General features: G+C 35.8%; 1 protein-coding gene and 1 pseudogene across 3 annotated transcripts in view; one reads left to right on the top strand and one right to left on the bottom strand.

Moving 5' to 3' along the window:
* STYX (serine/threonine/tyrosine interacting protein) overlaps nt 1–19868 on the top strand; it is a 43596-nt gene extending 23728 nt beyond the window's left edge. For 2 of the 3 annotated variants that reach the window (XM_070419518.1, XM_070419529.1), the window contains exons 5-12: nt 4509–4569; nt 4909–4945; nt 5440–5479; nt 5583–5633; nt 8413–8485; nt 13532–13625; nt 14062–14082; nt 16293–19868. In XM_070419518.1, the coding sequence (XP_070275619.1) occupies nt 4509–4569; nt 4909–4945; nt 5440–5479; nt 5583–5633; nt 8413–8485; nt 13532–13625; nt 14062–14082; nt 16293–16366 (451 nt within the window). In that variant the 3' untranslated portion in view covers nt 16367–19868. The remainder of the gene's footprint in view (nt 1–4508; nt 4570–4908; nt 4946–5439; nt 5480–5582; nt 5634–8412; nt 8486–13531; nt 13626–14061; nt 14083–16292) is intronic. The other variant, XM_070419522.1, reaches the window with a different exon arrangement.
* Nucleotides 6765–7875, bottom strand: LOC139002762 (INO80 complex subunit C pseudogene; annotated as a pseudogene).
* Nucleotides 19869–20960: the final 1092 nt, after the last annotated feature.

Genomic DNA, 20960 nt, shown 5'->3' with positions numbered 1-20960 from the left:
TGAGCCAAACCAGCTAGGACCTGCGTTATTCTTTTTAAGTTGTACAGTAATCTATTGTATGACTACACTAAAATTTATTCAACTGTCTCCTATTGTTGGACATTTAGATTGTTTCCAGACTTGCTAATATAGCATATAGTCAGTTTCCCTGTACATGTCATCTAATTCATATGTAAGTATATCAGTAAATTTGTAGAAGTGGAATTGCTAGATATGAGCATTTAAAATTTTAATAGGTGCTGCAAATTGCCCTCCAGTAAGTTGGATCAGTCTGCATTTCCACTATGAAGTATATGAGAATAACTCTTTTTGGATCTCTCTTAAACAGAATTATAAAGCATTAAAAATCTTTCCAGATCTCCTGGATTTAAATGGTGTTTCATGTAATTTTAATTTGCCTATCTTATTTATCTTACAGTGAGTGCTGTTGAGCATCTAATAATCTATAATTTTTTTATTTTAACTTTATTTTTAAAATTGAGTATACTACAAGCGGTACAACAGTGGTATATAATGAAAGTAAGTCTCTTTCCTCCTCTAAACCCAGATACCTAACTTCTCTCCTGGGAGGCAGCTACTATTAAAACTCTTCCTTGAATATCATTCTAGAGATATTCTGTGTCTATATAGAAGCATATATGTTAAAAACATTTTAATGCTCTGCTTTATTGTTTATAAAAATGAAAGCAACCTGAATGTCCATTAGTATAAGACATTGTAAAATATATTGTGTGAACATACAATAGAATACTGTAACCATGAAAAAGAATGAAATTTTTCTGTTATTATGCTACGTGAAATAAGCCAGTCAGAGAAAGACAGATATCACATGATCTCACTTATATGTAGGATCTAATGAAAAAAATAAACTGACAAAATAGGACCACAGACATGGAAGCATGGAACAAACTGACAGATTTCAAAGGGAAGTGGGGAGGGGCAACAGGAAGAGATGAACCGAAGAACTGACATGAATATATGCATAACCCTCAGACACAGACAATAGTGAGGTGAAGGCCTAGGGTCGGGTGGGAGCAGGGTGGAGAGGAGCACAGCGGGGAGTAACTAGGGGACATTTGTAATACTCTCAACAATAAAAATAAATTTTAAAATATTTAAATATTTATGTATGTATTGATATGGAATAATCTCTAAGATTTATTAAAAGAAAAATCAGCCTGGCGGCATTGCTCAGTGGTTGAGCGTCGACCTATGAACCAGGAGGTCACAGTTCATTCCCAGTTAGGGCACATGCCCGGGTTGCAGCTTGATCCCCAGTGTGGTGCATGCATGAGACAGCCGATCCGTGATTCTCATTATTGATGTTTCTATCTCTCTTTCCCTCTTCTTTTCTCTCTGAAATTGATAAAAAATTAAAAAAAGAAAAATCAAGGTACAGAACCATGTACACTCTCAGTGTGTTTAAAAATGTATACAAGGCATTAGGCATATAATGGGTGTCCCAAAAAATGTATATGCACTTTGAATGGTTATAAAGTCAGTGTTTATTTAATTTTTTTTTTTTTCCAGAGAAAAAGGGAGAGCGGGAGAAAGATCGAAACATCAATGATGAGAAAGAAATCATTGATCAGCTGCCTCCTGCATGCCCCACACTGGGGATCAAGCTCACAACACAGGCATATGCTCTCACTGGGAATCAAACCCGTGATCTTCTGGTTCATAGGTCAAAGCTCAACCACTGAGCCACGCTGGCCCAGCATAACGTCAGTGTTTATTAACATACAGTTCATTTTCAAAATTTAAAAGCTTCTACAGAAATGAATAATTTTTTGTCAATGCCTGTTTTCAAACTGGACTGTTCTGGTCCAGGCACTGCTGATAACACGAACCAGTGGAATCACAAACATCAAAGAATTGGAATTTCATTCGGAATTTGTGTGCCTTCAATTTGTCAGCTATTGCCGATTTTGTAACATAAACTTTATCCTGTCTGTATTCCCATAAAAACAGTCTAGTAGTACTTTAGGATAAATTTTCTTTGTTCAAAGCTTAGTCTGGCTTCACCTATTATTTCAAATCAGGTAAACCTGAAAAGGAGTGAAAATTAAGTGAATTATCAGCTGTTAAAGTGTATATACATTTTTGAGACACCCTATATATTTTTGTACCTGTATAGAAAATTTCTGGACTAAGACTAGAAACCTGACAGTGATTGCTTTTCAGAAGGGAAATTCAGGGTCTAGGATGGAAAAGGGATCTATTTTTCATTGCAAATATTTTTTATACTGACAGAACTTTTGACTATGTGTACACATTTCTCAGTGAATAAAAATTAGTTTTTAAAAATAAATGTCTATATTTTAAAAATAAAAGATTGAATTATTTCTAATTGTAAAATAAACACTTGTCCTTTATAGATACTTTGGAAAAACTGAAATGATATCAAGAAAAAATATTTAAAAACTCATTCATAATTCCACAACCTAGATGATATACTTTAGTTAAAATTTTGTTATATTTCCTTCTAAATATTTCTTTATTGTATATGTGTATTATGTATATACACACATAGACTTATGTATATTAGAGAAAATGAATGTTATCATTTTACATTTATTTTTAGTACCCAGAGCAGGTTCTTTATACTAATGGAAGAACCCTTTCTCCTTAGATTGAGTATTGGCTTATAGATTGACTAGAGACCCAGTGCACGGATTTGTGCACTGGTGGGGTCCCTCGGCCTGGCCTGTAGCTCTCTGACATCCCCCGAGGGGTCCTGAATTGCAAGAGGGTACAGGCCAGGCCAAGGGACCCCACTGGTGCACAGTCAGGGCTGGGAAGGGACTGCGGGAGGGCTCCAGGGTGTGTCCGGTCCATCTTACCCAGTCCCTATTGGCTGGACCCCTGCAGCAAGCTAATCTACCATTGGAGCGTCCGTTCCTTGGTGGTCAGTGCGTGTCATAGCGACAGGTCAAATGTTTGAATGAATGGTCAGACACTTAGCAAATTAGGCTTTTATTATATAGGATAGTTCTAGTAGTGGGTTTTAAAATATGTATATATGTTAATATATTTTTATTGATTTCAGAGAGGAAGGGAGAGGGAGATAGAAACATCAATGATGAGAATCATTAATCAGCTGCCTCTTGCACGCCCCCTACTGGGGATCAAGTGCAACCTGGGCATGTGCCCTTGATGGGAATCGAACCTGGGACCCTTCAGTCCACAGGCTGACACTATCCACTGAGCCAAAACAGCTAGGGGTTTTTGACATTCAAATTAGCATATAGTAAAATATTTTAGTTTAACTCTGAATTAACATTTTCTCCCCTGAAGCAATGTTTTATACAACAGGTCTACCTAGTCATTCTAAGATACTGTTGTCAGAATCCTTACGGTTTTTACATTGGATTATCCTTGGATCCTGAGCTTCAACTTCTCTCTGATATGCCCTGAATTTATTGTTGTTTTACCATTAAAGAACTGTAATTTTTAAAACAATACTAACTTTAAAAATTAATTTCATAACTTTATAGTTATGTTAAGTAAACAAGTTAAGTTGGATAAATTAGAAATGGAAGTTTTTCACAAAATAAAAAAAAAGCCTACCATATTAATTATGTGTTACTTTAAATGTTTTCCAAAGCATAAATTCCAGGACAGGTGGTCTCTTGACTTTTTGCGCTACTGAAGGTTAGTTCAAATAGTGAATTTTTTACTCTTGGCTCCATCAGACTGCCTTTTATTTTGATTAGCTCCTTCTCTTTCAGACTTTAGGCTTCTTCTTCTTTTTGGGGGGCGGGCGCGAAGGGGCGCGGGCCGCGGGATCCGGTTGGGCTCCGGGTGCCCCGGCCTGGCCCTGCCCTGCGCCCAATCTAGGCTTCTTCTGAAGTGCTCTCTGTAGGGTTGTAAGGAGGAGTGGATTACAGGACCATTCAGAGAAGAATCATGTAGTCCTAGAGAAGTAGCAATAGAAGAGTAACAATAATGAATATAGGCACTTTTTGTCTTTATTTTCTAGGTCCACTCTGATCTGGAGGAAGGTCTCGTGATTTTTCTATTTTAACCAGATAGATTTTTAAAAATATTAACATATCAAGAGAAATGTTCACATGTGTTATTTAAGGCTTTAGATGTTATGTATGCTGCCCAACTGCCGTTGCTCAGTGGTTGAGCGTCAACCTATGAACCAGGAGGTCACATTTCGATTCCTGGTCAGGGAACATGCCTGGGTTGGGGGCTCGATCCACAATGGGAGGCTTGCAGGAGGCAGCTGATCAGTGATTCTCTCTCATCATTGATACTTCTATCTCTCTCTCTCCCTCTCCCTTCCTCTCTGAAATCAATAAAAAAAAAATATATAAAAAATAATGTTATGTATGCTTCAAGCAATATATAATCTATGGTCCAGTTCTTGGGAATATGATACTTTGAAAGTTGTTTTGCATTCTTTTTATGGTTGTCTAGAAATTTTCAAAGTTAGGTTTTTAATACATAAAGAGAGTTTTGTCTGAAAGTGTGCTTATCACAAAATATTCTATTTTCAGATATTTAGTCTTGGATATTGCAGATAATCCAGTTGAAAATATAATACGTTTTTTTCCCATGGTAGGTATCAATATTTTAATATTACTTAAAATGTATTCATAGTTTGACCTCTTAATTATGGTCTGAACTTTTTCTTTGTTATGGCTGAATTTGTGGTGTTATATATGTTTTTAAAATTAGAGAAATCACACTTTGAAATTATTAAATTAAATTTTAGCTCCTATATAACTTGTAAACTTCAAATAGTATTTGAAATTATCTGAAAATTATTGAATTAATGTAATTATTATTCATATAAATTAGCAGGAAATTGTTTTCAATGTATTTTGTTTCACTGTATGTATTTTATGTTTATGTTAATCTTTATGTTTTATTATAACACATTGTCTTTGCCTTCAGACGAAAGAATTTATTGATGGGAGCTTACAAACTGGAGGTAAATAATATTTACTTAGCTAATGTTTATATTTAGATTATTTGTTTAGTTAATTTTTTAGTTAGTATTCATTTTATTTATTTATTTATTTACTTATTTATTTTTAATCCTCACCCGAGGATATTTTTCCATTGATTTTTAGAGAGAGAGGAAGAGAGAGGGAAAGACAGAAATATTGATGTGAGAGAAATCCTGTCTGTTTTATATCCTAAAATATACAACATCTATTGGTTGTCTCTTGCACAAGCCTCTACAAGGGCCCAGGCCAGGGAGGAGCCTGCAACCTAGGTATGTGCCCTTGACTGAAATCAAACCCAGGACCCTGCAGGCTGACGCTCTATGCACTGAGCCAAACCAGCTAGGGCAGTTAGTATTCATCTTAAATTCAGGTTATGAAAGTTGTAATTATATATAATGGCCTGTTTGCAAGATTGTGTTTTCTTTACTTCTTGTTTTGTATTTTTCTATCAGAATAACTATTTCTTTTTTTTCAGGGAAAGTTCTTGTCCATGGAAATGCAGGGATCTCCAGGAGGTATGAAGTTAGAGATAATTTTTTTCTCTCTAACATTTAATTAATGAGTTGTGTTTTCTGTTTTTTGCTGTTGTTTTTTCTAAAATTTTCCCCCCCTTTTCAGTGCTGCCTTTGTTATTGCATACATTATGGAAACATTTGGAATGAAGTACAGGTAAGAAAGTACTCAGAAACTGAGCCACAATTTAAATTATTATTAATTTAATGGAGAAGTTGGGAGTTTAAAGTTAATATTCTTTTGATTTTGTTATCTAGTCATGTTTGATTAGGCAGGCTCTTGTACCAGCTGCTTTGTCTCTTAACCTTTGTAGCTTGTCTCCCTTATCTACTTAAATTTTTTGTTTTGTTTTATGGAGGTACTGCTATTATTATTCTAAGAAGATAGTTATAGTTAGAATCATCCATGGAAGACTATTTACTGCTAGGGAATTGGTTAGTATAAGTTTTAAAACACTTACACACAGATGTTACTGCTTTCCTTCTTTAAAAGGCTAATTTATTATGTTTTCCTTTAACAGTAGTTGGATGAAAAATTACCTAAGAATTGTTTTAGGTAATTTCTTCATAATTCAGTGTAGTCTTTCTTATTCAAAATAATATTTTCCACGCATATGCAAAGATAGAAAAGAGAGAGGAGAGGTCATGAGCTTCTTGGCCCAAAACAGAACATAAACCTGGCCATTGTGCTGTGTTTCCTTTGTTAGTGTGTCTGGTTGCACAAGTTAGAAATCTTGTAATCATTGATACCTTCCCCTCTTTAATTCCCCATCTCCCAAACTGATCTATTAACCAGTCCTGTCTGTTTTATATCCTAAAATATACATTGAGTATCAATATATCTTTCCCTCATCATTTAATCCCCCCCATCCAAGCTCAGTTGTATCTTCCTGGACTCCTCCAATAGGAGCCTTCTTAGTGGTCTCCTGTATTCTTTTCTCCAGTCTGTTTTGTTCTTCACACTGTACTTGGAATGATCTTTTGAAAAGATAAATCTGATCTAAACATATAATCACCTTACCCCAAAAAGCTTTCAAAGGTTTCTAATTCTTAATAACTTAACCTAGCAAATGAAACTTGCATGACATGCACCCATCAACCTCTCCATCATTTTCTTTTTTTCAATATATTTTTTTATTGATTTCAGAGAAAAAAGGAGAGGAGAGATAGAAACATCAATTATGAGACAGAATCATTGATTGGCTGCCTCCTGCACGCCCCAAACTGGGGATCGAGCCCACAGTCTGGGCATCTGCCCTGACCAGGAATTGAACCATGACCTCCTGGTTCTCAGGTTGATACTCAACCACTGAGTCATGCTGGCTGGGCAGCCTCTCCATTTTTATACCATGTTCCCCATTACTCTCTATTTGATCTATGTTCAGCATTGGATCCACATACCTGACACATAATAAACATTCAAATGCTTGGGGGTTTTTTGTTGTTGTTTTCTTGTCAAATGACTTTACTTGAGGCAACAAATAAAATATAACTCAACAGGAAATATTACACCTGGAGGAAAAATATAGGAAAAAAAACACCTTAAAGCCAAACATTCTTTCCAAGGCACAGCACTGGCATTTCCAGATTGACAACAGAATGAGTATGTTTCCATGAAGCAAAATTGTGAGTCCAAAGGCTAACTTTGAAATAGTTTTCCACTTCAACTCCATTTCTCAAGGCTTAGGGAACGATGCTTATGGTGTTTCTCAGGGCCAGGTAGCCAGTGACAACATAGGATGGCAGCCTGCAAATGTAGGGAAAGTATTTCATGGTGTTGAACCGCAGCTTGCTCTGTGGGTCACTGTAGTTGGCAAGAAGACCTAAAACATCAGAATGCTGAGCTGGTTTGAAGGATGGGGGAGCATCACTTCTGAAGTAGATGGGATTGTTCAGTTGCCATGGCAATGCCCTTTCAGAAATGAGAATTTGTTAGTTCTTCCAAGTTCTGTTCTTGCCAGCTACACCACCATGGCCAGAAGGCACAAAGTTGGGATCCTTAAATGAAAAAGGTTTGCAAGTTTTCTCTGTAGGTCCTATGCTAAAATCAGAAGGCACCATTTTCTTCTCACTCATGGCTTCCATGCTGATACCCTGTGCAAAGCTAGAGGTGGACACTTTTTCTTCTTACTGGCAATATATCCCCGGGTGCTGCCACTGCCCTTATGGGAACGATTGCTGGCCTCCTTTTGCTGTTCCGGGCTACCCCCCGGGATGGCAGTGGTGGTCACAGTTGGAATTGGAGCGCCCCCTTTCTACCTTGAGTCTTCTTTGTCCCCACTCCCACCTCCCATCTGCTTTCCCTGTGAAGGCCCTGGATTCCTCAAGTGCTTATTTAGTATTGTTTTTTTCGTATCCTTTGTGTTTAAAATGGATAAGTTTGCTTATAAGTATCAGTTTTTAAAGGAATATTATTTGAATACAGATAATTTATTTTATTTGAAAAATGAACAAGCATTGGGAAACTTTTATATATTCTCTTTATTATTTGGTGTCTTGTCAGTAATAATATGAATAGTGAAAGTAACTTCCTTTTATTAGGTCTCTACTATGTTCCAGGCACTGTTTCCTAGGCGTTTTTCTCATTTATGCCTCATAACAGTGTGGAAGTAGATATACTTCTCATTGACCACTGATAACGTTGTGAGCATGTACGATGTGACAGGTGCTCTATACGGTGCTCTGCACTTACCTCCCATCTTCTCAATAGCCCTCCAAGACAGGTCTTACAATGATACCATTTTATTGTGATTAGTCTGACCACGCTGTCGATATTTCCACTACCACTCACTACCTCTTTCGAGTACAAGCTATAGGATTATGATTTCCTATTTTAGATAAATATTTAGATAAGTTTCTATTTTAGATGAATTATCACAATTAAGATTAATTCATGAACTGATAACATCACTTTAATTTTCTTTTTATGTTTTCAGAGATGCATTTGCTTATGTTCAAGAAAGAAGGTTTTGTATTAATCCTAATGCTGGATTTGTTCATCAACTTCAGGTAACTTCTCTTTTCTCCCCTTTTTAGGCAATTAGAAAGTAGGATAATTAAAATCTTAAGTCCGTGTAATTTAGGTGTAGAATTTACTTTGTAAATACTTAAAAATTGCCATAATCTAATTTGATTCTTCAAGTTTGCATTTCTATTTAAAAGAGTTTTCCTTTTTAAAAAATTAAATTTATAGGGGTGACATTGGTTAATAATATCATATAGATTTCAAGTATACATTTCTTTTTTTTAAATATATATTTTATTGATTTTTTACAGAGAGGAGGGGAGAGGGATAGAGAGTTAGAAACTTCGATGAGAGAGAAACATCGATCAGCTGCCTCCTGCACATCTCCTACTGGGGATGTGCCCATAACTAAGGTACATGCCCTTGACCGGAATCGAACCTGGGACCCTTCAGTCCACAGGCCGATGCTCTTTCCACTGAGCCAAACCGGTTAGGGCTCGAATATACATTTCTGATACAGAATTGCTTTGACTATTTGGGGTCTTTTGTGGTTCCCCCACAAAATAATTTTTTATCCTATTTCTTTAAAAAATGACATTGGGATTTTGATGAGGATTTCATTAAATCTATATATTGCTTTGGGTAATATGGCCAAAAGAATTTTCTTAAAAACTGCTATTACCAGCCCTAGCCAGTTTGGTTCAGTGGATAGAGCATTGGCCTGTGGACTGAAGGGTCCTGGGTGTGATTCCGTTCAAGGGTATATACCTCAGTTGCAGGCTCTATTCCCAGCCCTGGTCAGGGCACATGTATGAGGCAGCTGATCTATGTGTCTCTCTCACAGTGATGTCTCTCTCTCTCTCTCTCTCTCTCCCCTGCCCTTCTCTCACTAAAAATCAATGGAAAAATATCCTGGGGTGAGGATTAAAATAAGAAGGGCTGCTATTATCAGAAATAAAGATTAAAGACATTGTTGAATATAAATAATATAAATATAAATAATTCATGTTAGAAATTTCTTCAATTTCTTTCTCCACTTTGTTCACACACATTGAGTTTTGATTCTAAGTATGCTACATACAACTTCTTAAATTTTATATGCTTTATCTTTTCCACGATTTTTCAGATTTTGTTGTGCCTAGAAAGATGCACTAAAAAAGATAAGATTCTTTTTTTTCCAAGAAAGAAAATCATAGGTTGAAGAATGTGCTCTGGCTGATTCCATGAATAAATTTCAAATTTAGACATCAAGTGCATTATAACATAGATTGTCTCAGTTAGTGTACCTTAAATTTTACCTCAATTTTGTTTGTTTTTTTAATCCTCACCCGAGGATATTTTTCCATTCATTTTTAGAGAGAGTGGAAGAGAGAAGGGAAAAAAGAGAAAATATCAATGTGAGAGAAACACATCAATTGGTTGCTTCCTGCATGTGCCCTGACCAAGGGCCTGGGCCGGGAAGGAGCCTGCAACCGAGGTATGTGTCCTTGACTGGAATTGAACCCAGGACCCTTTGGTCTGCAGGACGACGCTCTATCTACTGAGCCAAACCAGCTAGGGCCTCATTTTTGTTTTCAATTTACTATTAATTTTTACTTCATGTTTTAAACAAATAATTTTGTTATTTTTAATTTTTTTTGGTTTTTAAATCGAATTTATTGGGGTAACATCTACACTAATAAAAGAGAAAGATGCAAATTAACCATCACTTTGTCAATCTGCTACACCCACCAGCCAATCAGGAGCGAGTATGCAAATTAACCCAACTAAGATGGTGGTGGCCACAGAGCTGGAGCGAGCAGGAGGCTTGGGTTGCCCCTGGCGATGGAGGAAGCCAAGCTTCCTGCCTGCCCTGGCCCAGCCCTGGGCTCCGCTCAAAGCTACAAAGTTTCAATTATAGAAGATAAATAAATCCCAGATACCTGCTTCCAGCCTGCCCTGACCTCTGCTCAAGGAGGCACTGAAAAAAAAAAAGAAAAGAAAAAAAGGAGAGACTGGGAGCTTTGGTCGCCAGGGGGCATGGCCAGCCTGAAAATGGCCATCAGCCCCTCACCCAGGCTGGCCAGGCACCCCAGTGGGACCCCCCCCCCCTCCCCCACCCTGAAGGGGCTGTTGGCAGCCTGAAAATGGCCCTCAGCCCCTCACCCAGGCTGGCCACACTCCCATGGGGTGAGGGTCCCCGCTGGGGGGATTGGCCAGCCTGAAAGCGACCCTCAGCCCCTCACCCAGGCTGGCCAGGTACCCCAGCGGGACCCCCACCCTGATCCGGGACACCCTTCAGGGCAAACTAGTCGGCCCCCACCCATGCACCAGGCCTCTATCCTATTTAATAAAAGGGTAATATGCACATTGACCATAACAGCAGAATGACTGGCAATGACTGGTCACTATGACACACACTGACCACCAGGGACAGACACTCAATGCAGAAGCTGCCCTCTGGTGGTCAGTGCATTCCCACAGGGGGAGCTCTGCTCAGTCACTAGCCAGGCTGACGGCTGCCAGCACAGTGGTGGGTGTGGGAGCCTCTCCCGCTTCCTCAGAAGTGCTAAGGATGTCCAACTGCAGCTTAGGCCTGCTCCCAGCTGGCAAGTGAACATCCCCCGAGGACTTCCGGGCTGCCAGAGGGATGTCTGACTGCCAGCTTAGGCCCGATCCCCCAGGGAGCGGGCCTAAGCCAGCAGGTGGACATCCCCTGAGGGGTCCCAGACTGCAAGAGGGCACAGGCCAGGCTGAAGGATACCCCCCCTCCCCCCAGTGCACAAATTTTTGTGCACCGGGCCTCTAGTTGGTTAATAAAATTATACATGTTTCAGGAATACAGTGCTATAATACGTCATCTGTATATGTATTGTATGTTTACCACTCCAAATCAAGTCTCCTTTCATCACCATTTACCTCTTTACCATCTTCTACCTTTCCCAACTCTTCTTTTCCCTCTGGTAGTCACCATATGGTTGTCTGTCTATGAGTCTTTTTTTTTCTCTTTTACTTCATTTAAAAGAGAAACAGTGGTATCTCTTTTCTCACCTTGTTTGTGTAAAATGTTTTTTATTTCTTCCTTATAGTTATATTATAGAACAGAAAGTTAACTGTAATTTATTAGTTTCTTTGCCTTTTAACAGTTGTGTAAAAACATCTCTTTTTAAACTGATTTGAAAAAATAATATGCACTCATGGTTTAAAATTTAAAATTCAACAATGCCTAAGGAGAGTACAATGAAAAATAAGTCTCCCTAATAGTATATCTTAGTATATCATTCTGAAACAGCATGTGTAGCTCTATCTAAAAAATATTTTATATGTGTATGTACATATATAACAATTTTATATGACCACTTCCTTTTAACATGGGCCTTTAGATTGTTTCTAGCCTTTGATGATTATAAACAGTATTGGAAAGAATAGGTGCATCTCTCTGTGAATATACCTGTAAGACAGGGGTCCTCAAACTTTTAAACAGGGGGCCAGTTCACTGTCCCTCAGACCGTTGGAGGGCCGGACTATAGTTTAAAAAAAAAACTATGAACAAATTCCTATGCACACTGCACATATCTTATTTTGAAGTATAAAAACAAAACGGGAACAAATACAATATTTGTATTTGCATGCGGCCCGCGGGCTGTAGTTTGAGGACCCCTGCTGTAAGATAACTGATCAGAGTGGAATTGCTGGGTTAGATTGCACTTGAAAGGTGATATCAAAATAACTCTAAAAAGACTGAAGTAATGTAAACTTAACACACCCAAAAACAAGGAGACCTGTTTCGCCATCCTCTAAACAATACCAGTAATCAAAAGTATTTTAACAAACTTTTTGGTTATTGTCATATTGGTGGTAAAGTGCAACTCCTTATTGTTTGCCCATTTTCCATACAGGTTGCAGGTCTTTTTCTCATTGGTTTTTTAAGAGCTCTTTTAAGGAAATCTGTCTTTAGCTAATTGATTTGAAAAGCTATTTTTATTATACAGTGAATTCTGTTCTGTACTTGGGTGTATTTCTGGACTTAGTATTTTGTTCCATTGATGTGCTTATTGTTCTACCTGTATCAAACAATTTTAAGTACTATAATATATCACAATTTATAGTATGACTCAAGACCCCCTCATTATTCTTCGTTAACTTTACTGGAAGAAGTTTTATAGTTTTTAATGATATATTCACAGTTCAGAAAGAAATGGCTCCATTAAATTTTTAGTCTTCTACTTTAAGAATATGTTCCAGTTATTCAAATCAGCTTTTATATCTTTTAGTGTTTTAAAGTTTTCTCTGTACAGAATATATACATTTCTTATGAAATTTATTCCTAGGTACTTTTTTGTTCCCATTATAAGTGAAATTGTTTCTTCTCCCCGTGTATTTTCTATTTGCTTATTTGTATATAGGACAGCTACTAGTTTTTATTACATTTTCAGTTGGCAACTTTATTAAACTCTTATTCTAAGAAATTTTCTAGTTGATTAACTTAGCTTTTAATCTCATCTTCAATTTATAATTTGCCACTTTGCTAATTCTATATTGCTTTCTCAGTGAATTTTCATTCTATCAGAACAATAAGTAATAGTGGTGAAAGTATCGTACTTGTTATCCTAATGCCCCAATACATATTAATTGGTAGTTCATTGTGTGATACCCTAGTGCAGTGATGGTGAACCTTTCGAGCTTGGTGTGTCAGCATTTTGAAAAACCCTAACTTAACTCTGGTGCCATGTCACATATAGAAATTTTTTGATATTTGCAACCATAGTAAAACAAAGACTTCTATTTTTGATATTTATTTTATATATTTAAATGCCATTTAACAAAGAAAAATCAACCAAAAAAATGAGTTCGCGTGTCACCTCTGACACGCGTGTCATAGGTTCGCCATCACTGCCCTAGTGCAAGCTATTGGCCTGCCTTGATTTATGGTCTCATCAGTAAATGTGACATTATGAGGTAAGAATTTTAAGCCTGCATTTCTCTTACAATAAAATGGTACCAGATTTTTTGGTATAAACTTAAGAATACTAATAATGTACACATCAACCACTGTTTTGGGTATCCAAGAATTTAAATGTATATTGAAGTTAATTAAAATTATATTTTAGGAATATGAAGCCATCTACCTAGCAAAATTAACAATACAGATGATGTCACCACTCCAGATAGAAAGGTCATTATCTGTTCATTCTGGTACCGCAGGTAAGGGTTTTTTCATTTTTGAGAAAGTTGTGGGGAGAAAGATGATAGTACATGAAAGGTAGAAAAGAATCATATTTTGCTCGTTACAAGTTACACTAATAATTTAAATTGTTTATAAAAAAAAGAATTTCAAATTTTAATTTTATATGAATAAATATGTCTTATCTGCTGTGTGCACACCACTAACTGGTTAATCAGTGTAAGCTGATTAGAAGATCAAATTTCTACTTGGTTTCATTTTAAATCTCTAAGTAGTATAACTGTGTTGCCACTTAGATTAAAATAATAAGAGAAGTCTGATGAAGGGGTGATCTTATTAAGAATAAATGATAGTTAATAAATGAAAGTATGTTTCAAGCTAGAGTGATTAATGTCAACTACCTCAAGTTTTTCTTTTGCTATGGATGTTTAAGCCCTTCTCCTTTCCCTATTTCAGAGTCCTCGCCCATTTTCAAAGGTAATGACTCAAGCACACACTCACAATCTTTTAACTTTCACCTTCCTTCCCAAGATCTTGTTACACTTGTTTGCTGTTCTTTTTACTTTACTGGAGCACTCATAGAATTTGCTCATTTATGGTGTTTCTCTCCCAAAGTTCATTTCATTTTCATTAGAATCAACAGACTTATATGATAGGAAGAAGAGGTTACATTCCTACTGTGTTTTTGGCTGGAAACTGAGCACTTGTGATCTGAACCACAAGACAGTCCAGCACTTTCTTCACTGTATTGCGCAGCCTGTTGTGACAGTTTTATATATTCATCCTTCAGGCTCAGCTTCCTAGTTGTGATTAACCCTTTTTAAAAAAATTTATGATTTTTAGAGAGAGAGAGGGAGACATCAGTTTGTTGTTCCAATTGTTTATGCATTTATTGGTTGATTCTTATATGTGCCTTGACCAGGGATTGAACCTGCAACCTTGGCATAACAGGACAACCCTCTAACCCACTGAGCCACCCGGCCAGGGCCATTAACTGTTTTGTTTGTTTTTTTTGCTACCTCCATCTAGTTGTTATCAAATCTGCTAGGGTCTGTTTCCTCAGTACCTTTAAAGTTACTTCCCTATTTTATAGTATTCCTAGTCTCCATCTAGTTCAGGCCCATGTTGGCCTCCTATCCAAAGTCTTTTCGTTTGGTCTGTTTGAACATTGTGGCCAGACTCATTTTCACTAAAGATAGTTCTAATTGTGATATTTTTCCTGTACAGAAGCCTTTATTGGATTAAGTCCTACAGAAGAAAACACAATAGGTAGTGTCATAGGTAGTAATTAAAGTCTCTTCTGATCTTTTTTTGCACCCCTCACTGTTGCTCTTTTTTCTTTAAGCCTCACCGAGGATGATTTTATTGATTTTTTTGAGAGGGAGGAAGAGAGAGACAGACTGACATTGCTTTGTTGTTCCACCTATTTATGCATTCATTGGTGGTTTCTTGTATGTGCCCTGACCAGGGATCGAACCTCACCCTTGGTATATGTGGACATGCTCTAACCAACTGAGCTACTCTGCCAAGGCCTGTTTCTCATTATTATGCACTCCATGATGGTTTTCTTCACCTCTTTTTTTCCACCTAGAATCACATTTAGTCTCTCTGTTCCTATAAACTTAGTTCATGCATCATCTCAAGAAAACATGATGATTAACTTACTCTTCCTCTAATCCCATCATTGAAACTGCTCTATCTATACTCCTTACTTTCTGCCTTGCATTAAGGTTATTTGTACCTTACCTCCCTTAGTAGAAGGTACAAAAGTAGAAGGTGCAGCACCTTCTCTGACACTCAGTTGCAGCAGCAGTACTTAGCCTTGTCTAGCATGTTTTCTTCTTTATCCCACTGTCTTGGTTTATATTTCTGTCCTTATTTGATTAATCTTATAGTGACAGATTAATTTCATGTTGGAATCTGCCCTCTGAATTAACATTATTACTGTGATTTAGCACAACTGTTAGAGCATAAATTTAAGGCCATCCCATTGTTAGGCATATAATAAAGCACCACTTTAATAGTCATTGTTCCCTAAAGTTTTCCTCCAATGAGATTCAGATTTTTTTTATTATACCTATTGGCCTTATAGTGACAGCTTTGATTCCATGTGCAAAATTTCTGTACTAGCAGACTCTGATGTGAAGAGTGGATAAAAGAAAATCTCTGCTTTATGTGCTGCATGCTGTCCTTTCTCCCAGCCCTAGACTTGTTGATAATAAAAAACACAGCTTCAGTGGAAAAATATTTTCAGCAGCATCTATGAAAGCAAAGATAATTATCTGCAAAATAAAATTGTACAAATTTAAAATTAATTTCTTAAATTTTATGTCCTAAGTCACATGATTATGATGCCTAAAAAAAATAAACTTGATAATCAATTGTTCTGTACCATTATCTCTAAAATTTCTATTTCAAACTACTTTAAAAATTAATGTTTATCATTTACAACACCTAAGACATAGTTAATTCTCAAGAGGGGAAAATGTATTCTGTTATGAAGATACAAAGTTATTTGTGTAATTCATAACAAGAGAATTTACTAAAGTTTGCTGAAAGTTCAGTCATGGAATTGTCTTAGTGCATATATACATGGCAACACTTCAGTAAAAATGAAACTTACTAGGTATAACATTTCTAATAAATTTAAGTTCCCATTATATGTTATGTTCATGCAATACATTTAGGCAGTTTGAAGAGAACACATGAAGAAGATGATGATTTTGGAAGCATGCAAGTGGCTACTGCACAGAATGGCTGACTCAAGAGCACCATAGAGGATATGAATTTCTATTTGAGAAGGAGGAAACACTAGAGACAATACTAATGTAAAGTGGTAAAAACACAAGTAGTTTCTTTTCAATTATATGTTGCTTCCAGATGTGTTTCTCTACAACTTATTAAGCAACATTGTAAGATTTCTGCAATAGATGGCACTGATGGTTTTACTCCTTTTCTTTTTATTAACACTTTACAGTTTTATTATAAACTAAAAGTTTGGACTTGCAAAGAGGTATTATTGCAATAATGCACTTTTCATACTTGAAATTTATTTGTATGATATAAAGTTACTACTTTAAACAAAATGCAAAGTTAGGGGAATTTGTTTATAAAATTTGGGTAATTTATAACAAAAGAATTTCCTAAAGTTTGCTAAAAATTCATTTTGTGTTCTATATATTACATTTAAAAAAATAATTTTGCAGTTCAATTTTATGATGGAGCCTCTTACAGAAACATTAACAAATGCAGGAACCTGTCACCTTTCTTTTTTATTATAATTAAATAGCTTAATTACCTTTTTATTTTTTAAAACATCTTCATCCCTTATCACTAATCTTGAAATCATGACAATAAGCCAACTATTCTTACTTTAAGATGATCCAAGTATTGCTTCCTTTCCTATTACCTTTCTAATTTATTTAGTCTATAGAAGAAAAATATTTAATGAACAAAAGATGCATTGCTTTATACCAGATGCTCAAAAACAAGGAGAGTGTTAGATTTTCAAGTGACTTTCTTTTCACATTTCTTAGAAGCCAAATGTTGTGTTTGTTCTTTTTAGAGTTGCTTAGCCCAATTTTTTGTCCAAAATGGTTCTAAATAGACTATAATAAACCAATGTAGCACCATTTTTTTCCTAAATGAATCCCAAAAAAGAAAAGTGCCTTGCATCATTAAAAAATAAATAAATCCTCATGACCTCTAAATGAGTATGTAGAACATTGAAAAATTTTTAACATTTTTCTTTAACTTTTTAAACCCATAAATTAGTTTAAACTGAAAGTCTGAGGCTTGAAGAAACTTCAGTAAATAATTTGGGGAAATATTTACTCCTTTATTTTATATTATCCTAAGAATTCTTTGAGGTTGTTCTGGCTCAGACAGAAGCTTTTCTTTGAAGATGCATTTATTGAGGAAAATGATTTGTGGGAGACTTTAGTGTATTTTAAATTCGTGTATGAATCAGTTCTTTACATTGAGTTAATCCAAATTTGCCCTATAATTTGCATTAGCAAAGTCACTTTATGGATCCAGTTTCTCTCTATTTTTATTTATATATATATATATATATATATATATATATATATATAAATTGTTTTAACAAAAACACTTTTGCTATTTTAAGTACAATGTGAGGGAGGATTGTTTTAACTTTTTATAGTTGATGATTTAGGTTAGCACAAACAAAACTCCTTTCTCCCTTTTCTCAGTCCTCTCTTGAGGTGCTTTACTGATGGGAATGATTTCCATACATTCCCTTGGTACCAAGAGGTACTATGCAAAGTGACATTACACCAAGTTACTTGCTAGGCTTTCTTCCCTAAAATGTAATAATACAGTAAAAGTGTGTTTTATCAAGCATAGCAAGAGTAAATTAATTAAAATTGCTTTGTTAATAAGAGTCAATTCCTGTTGACCCAGGTGGTATTCCTCTTCTGATTTCCCTTCCCTTTCCCTATTTTATGACCCTGAAAACAACATGTTAATTCCATTGTGGTCTGTATTTTGTTGTGTGATTATGTCATTTGGTGTGGTTGGCTAGTTGAGTCAAAATTTGCACTGAGTGTTCAGAAATTCCAGTTGGTAAAGTGCCAGATAACACAGTTTCCCTGTAAATAGATCACTATTGGATAAGTCAGCAAAGATCTCTCTTGTAATCTAATAATATATGATGCTTCATTCAGCAGAAAGTCTGCTCAAAAGGATCTTCATAGTAGTACATTTAGGCTTTAAAAATGAGGTAAAGATTTTTAAAATTAGTTTCTTAGGTATACATATCCTCTCTAGTAGTTGGGCCAAAAAAATACAGATTTAGTTATTTATAGCTGATAATTTTCCATTTTTTCTAACCACTATAATTTTTATGTTCTCACTAAAGTGCCTGCCCAGCACTGTACATTAAAGACTCTCTATCACAACACTAGGAAAAGGGACTGTCATGAGTACAATATCAAAGTGGACAAAATGATGTTATTCTTTCCTTCATGTAAGAACATTGCAAGTTCATTTTATCTGGGATCCGTTCTTCCACCTAATGTTTAACTGGTAGCTCTTCCAGTCTTTCTTCTATTTAGTTCCACTTCTGTGCTTTATTTCTACTGATGTTTTGTGATAGTTAACTATGATACATTTAACCAATCATGACTTATTTTCTAGAATATTTGAATAATGTATAAGTGGCATAGTTCCCAATTTTAAACATTAAATATGTCATCTGGGCATAGAATTTAAAGTGAATTTGCCTCAAAACATAGGACAACTGTTTTATTGTCCATTTTGAAAGTGAGAAACTTAAATATTGAAAATATTCAAACTGGAATGGCAGTATTCTAACCTAATATCAGTTAATTGGTTTATATTATTTCATCTATTAGATATTTTAAACAGCAGCTACTTTTATTTGTATCTACTCTATGGTGGAAATATTAAATCGTGATAGCTTTTGCTACAAACTCTCAACCACTTAATTGTTAGAGTAGAATATGTATTTCAGGGGGATTTTGTTTCAGCTGAATTTAGAAGTAATGTCAAAATGTTAAGCATGTCCTTTTTAAGAAAATATAAGGTTTCTAATTGTCTTATTACCCTGGTAATTCAAGTGAATTAGAAGTATTCAACTGCAATCTTGAATTATAAAGTTGGGATGCATATATATGCATATATATCAGAGTCTCAACTGATGTAAAGTAAATGAGCAGTTACCTGGTGAATTCTTCCCCCCCCCCCCCCCCCCCCCCCAATAACTGGCTTAACCCACACTTCCACAACAAACTTAGCTTCACTTCACTTCAGTATTTACTTTATTGTTGTTCATTGAACAGTGCTCCAAAAAGGAAACGTTAGGAAATAGCTGAGAATTATTAAAAGATTTTATTTTATGTTTTGGTCAGAAAAATGTTTCTAAGGTCTTTGAATGCTGGATTTCTTTGTCTTACCCATCCATGGCAGCTAAAAAAAAAAAAATCACTCAAAATATTCAGGTTTACATGTTAGCTCTCTTTATAGGGAGTTGCCATACCTCACAATTCAAAGTGTATTCTATAGATCAGTACATTATACTGACATGTAATTGCAATTTACTATGCAGCAAAAATTCAAGAAAAATAACCTACAGTGTCTACTTACCTTTGTATAGGCAATTGCTTAAGTTACTCTGCTTTTAACATTTGTACTTAGACAAAATGCTTATGTATGTATAGGAATGTCACAGTGCGAAATGCTGCTAGCCCAGATACAAAGTATTAAAATTATTTTGTGAAGATTGGTGGTTGTATTAAAACTATTGTGCCGTTATACCTCAAAACGATTGAAAAGTTCATTTATACTGCTTATGCCTCAGAACTTCTTTGTTTAGATTGTTGGCTTCTAGGGAGAAGTAACTTAGTTTTATTCCCACAGATTAAGGAGGATAAATGAACATTGGAAATTGATAAGCACTTAAGAGTATCTTCCAATACATTGTGGACACACACACACACACACACACAAACTATGGTCAGTAATCAATGTAAGGTGCAAATTTCAGCTCAAGTATATTTTTAATTGATCAAGTTTAAAGTTGGGAGTGAGGAAATTCATCTCTAAAAGAAATGGTAGGTGATCTATGCAGTTTCCAGCCCATTAAAAGAATACTTCTTGCTTTGTACCTCTTCCCCTCATTAGTCCACCTACATTCTATTCTTCATCAAATATGCCATTACTACACCAATATTTTAGATACCACTAAAAGGCAAAATATTACTGAATAAACTATGACAAGCCCTTGATCATAAAATATACCCAGATTTCCAAAATGTTACCATGTCCAAAAAATGCATCTTACCAGTAGAATCAATGATATACAAATAGACACATATGTGGGGCACAATAAAAATCGCACCTTCCACTTCATTATACTTTTTCAAAAGCAAACAATGCTCAAATTTGTAAATATAGTTAAATAACATGTTTTTACTCAAATTTACTTAAAATGTGGCTTAGAAAATCATAAACATTCTCTGGTTAACTAATATAGAACATCATTTTCCTCATGACATAATTTTATTTTATTTTATTTATTTTTTTAAATATATTTTATTGATCCTCCACAGAGAAGAAGGGAGAGGGACAGAGAGTCAGAAACATCGACGAGAGAGAAACATCAACCAGCTGCCTCCTGCACACTCCCCACTGGGGATGTGCCCGCAACCAAGGCACATGCCCTTGACCAGAATCAAACCTGGGACCCTTCAGTCCACAGGCCAACGCTCTATCCACTGAGCCAAACCAGCCAGGGCCTCATGACATAATTTAAAAAAAATTTTTTCCTGTCACCATTATCCTATGCCCTCTTCCACCTCCTTCCATCCCCC

Source organism: Myotis yumanensis, unplaced genomic scaffold (genome assembly GCF_028538775.1).
Source record: "Myotis yumanensis isolate MYYU_CA2020_CCGP unplaced genomic scaffold, mMyoYum1.0.hap1 SCAF_1, whole genome shotgun sequence".
NCBI classification, from domain to species: domain Eukaryota; kingdom Metazoa; phylum Chordata; class Mammalia; order Chiroptera; family Vespertilionidae; genus Myotis; species Myotis yumanensis.
This window is presented reverse-complemented; position numbering and strand designations above follow the sequence as displayed.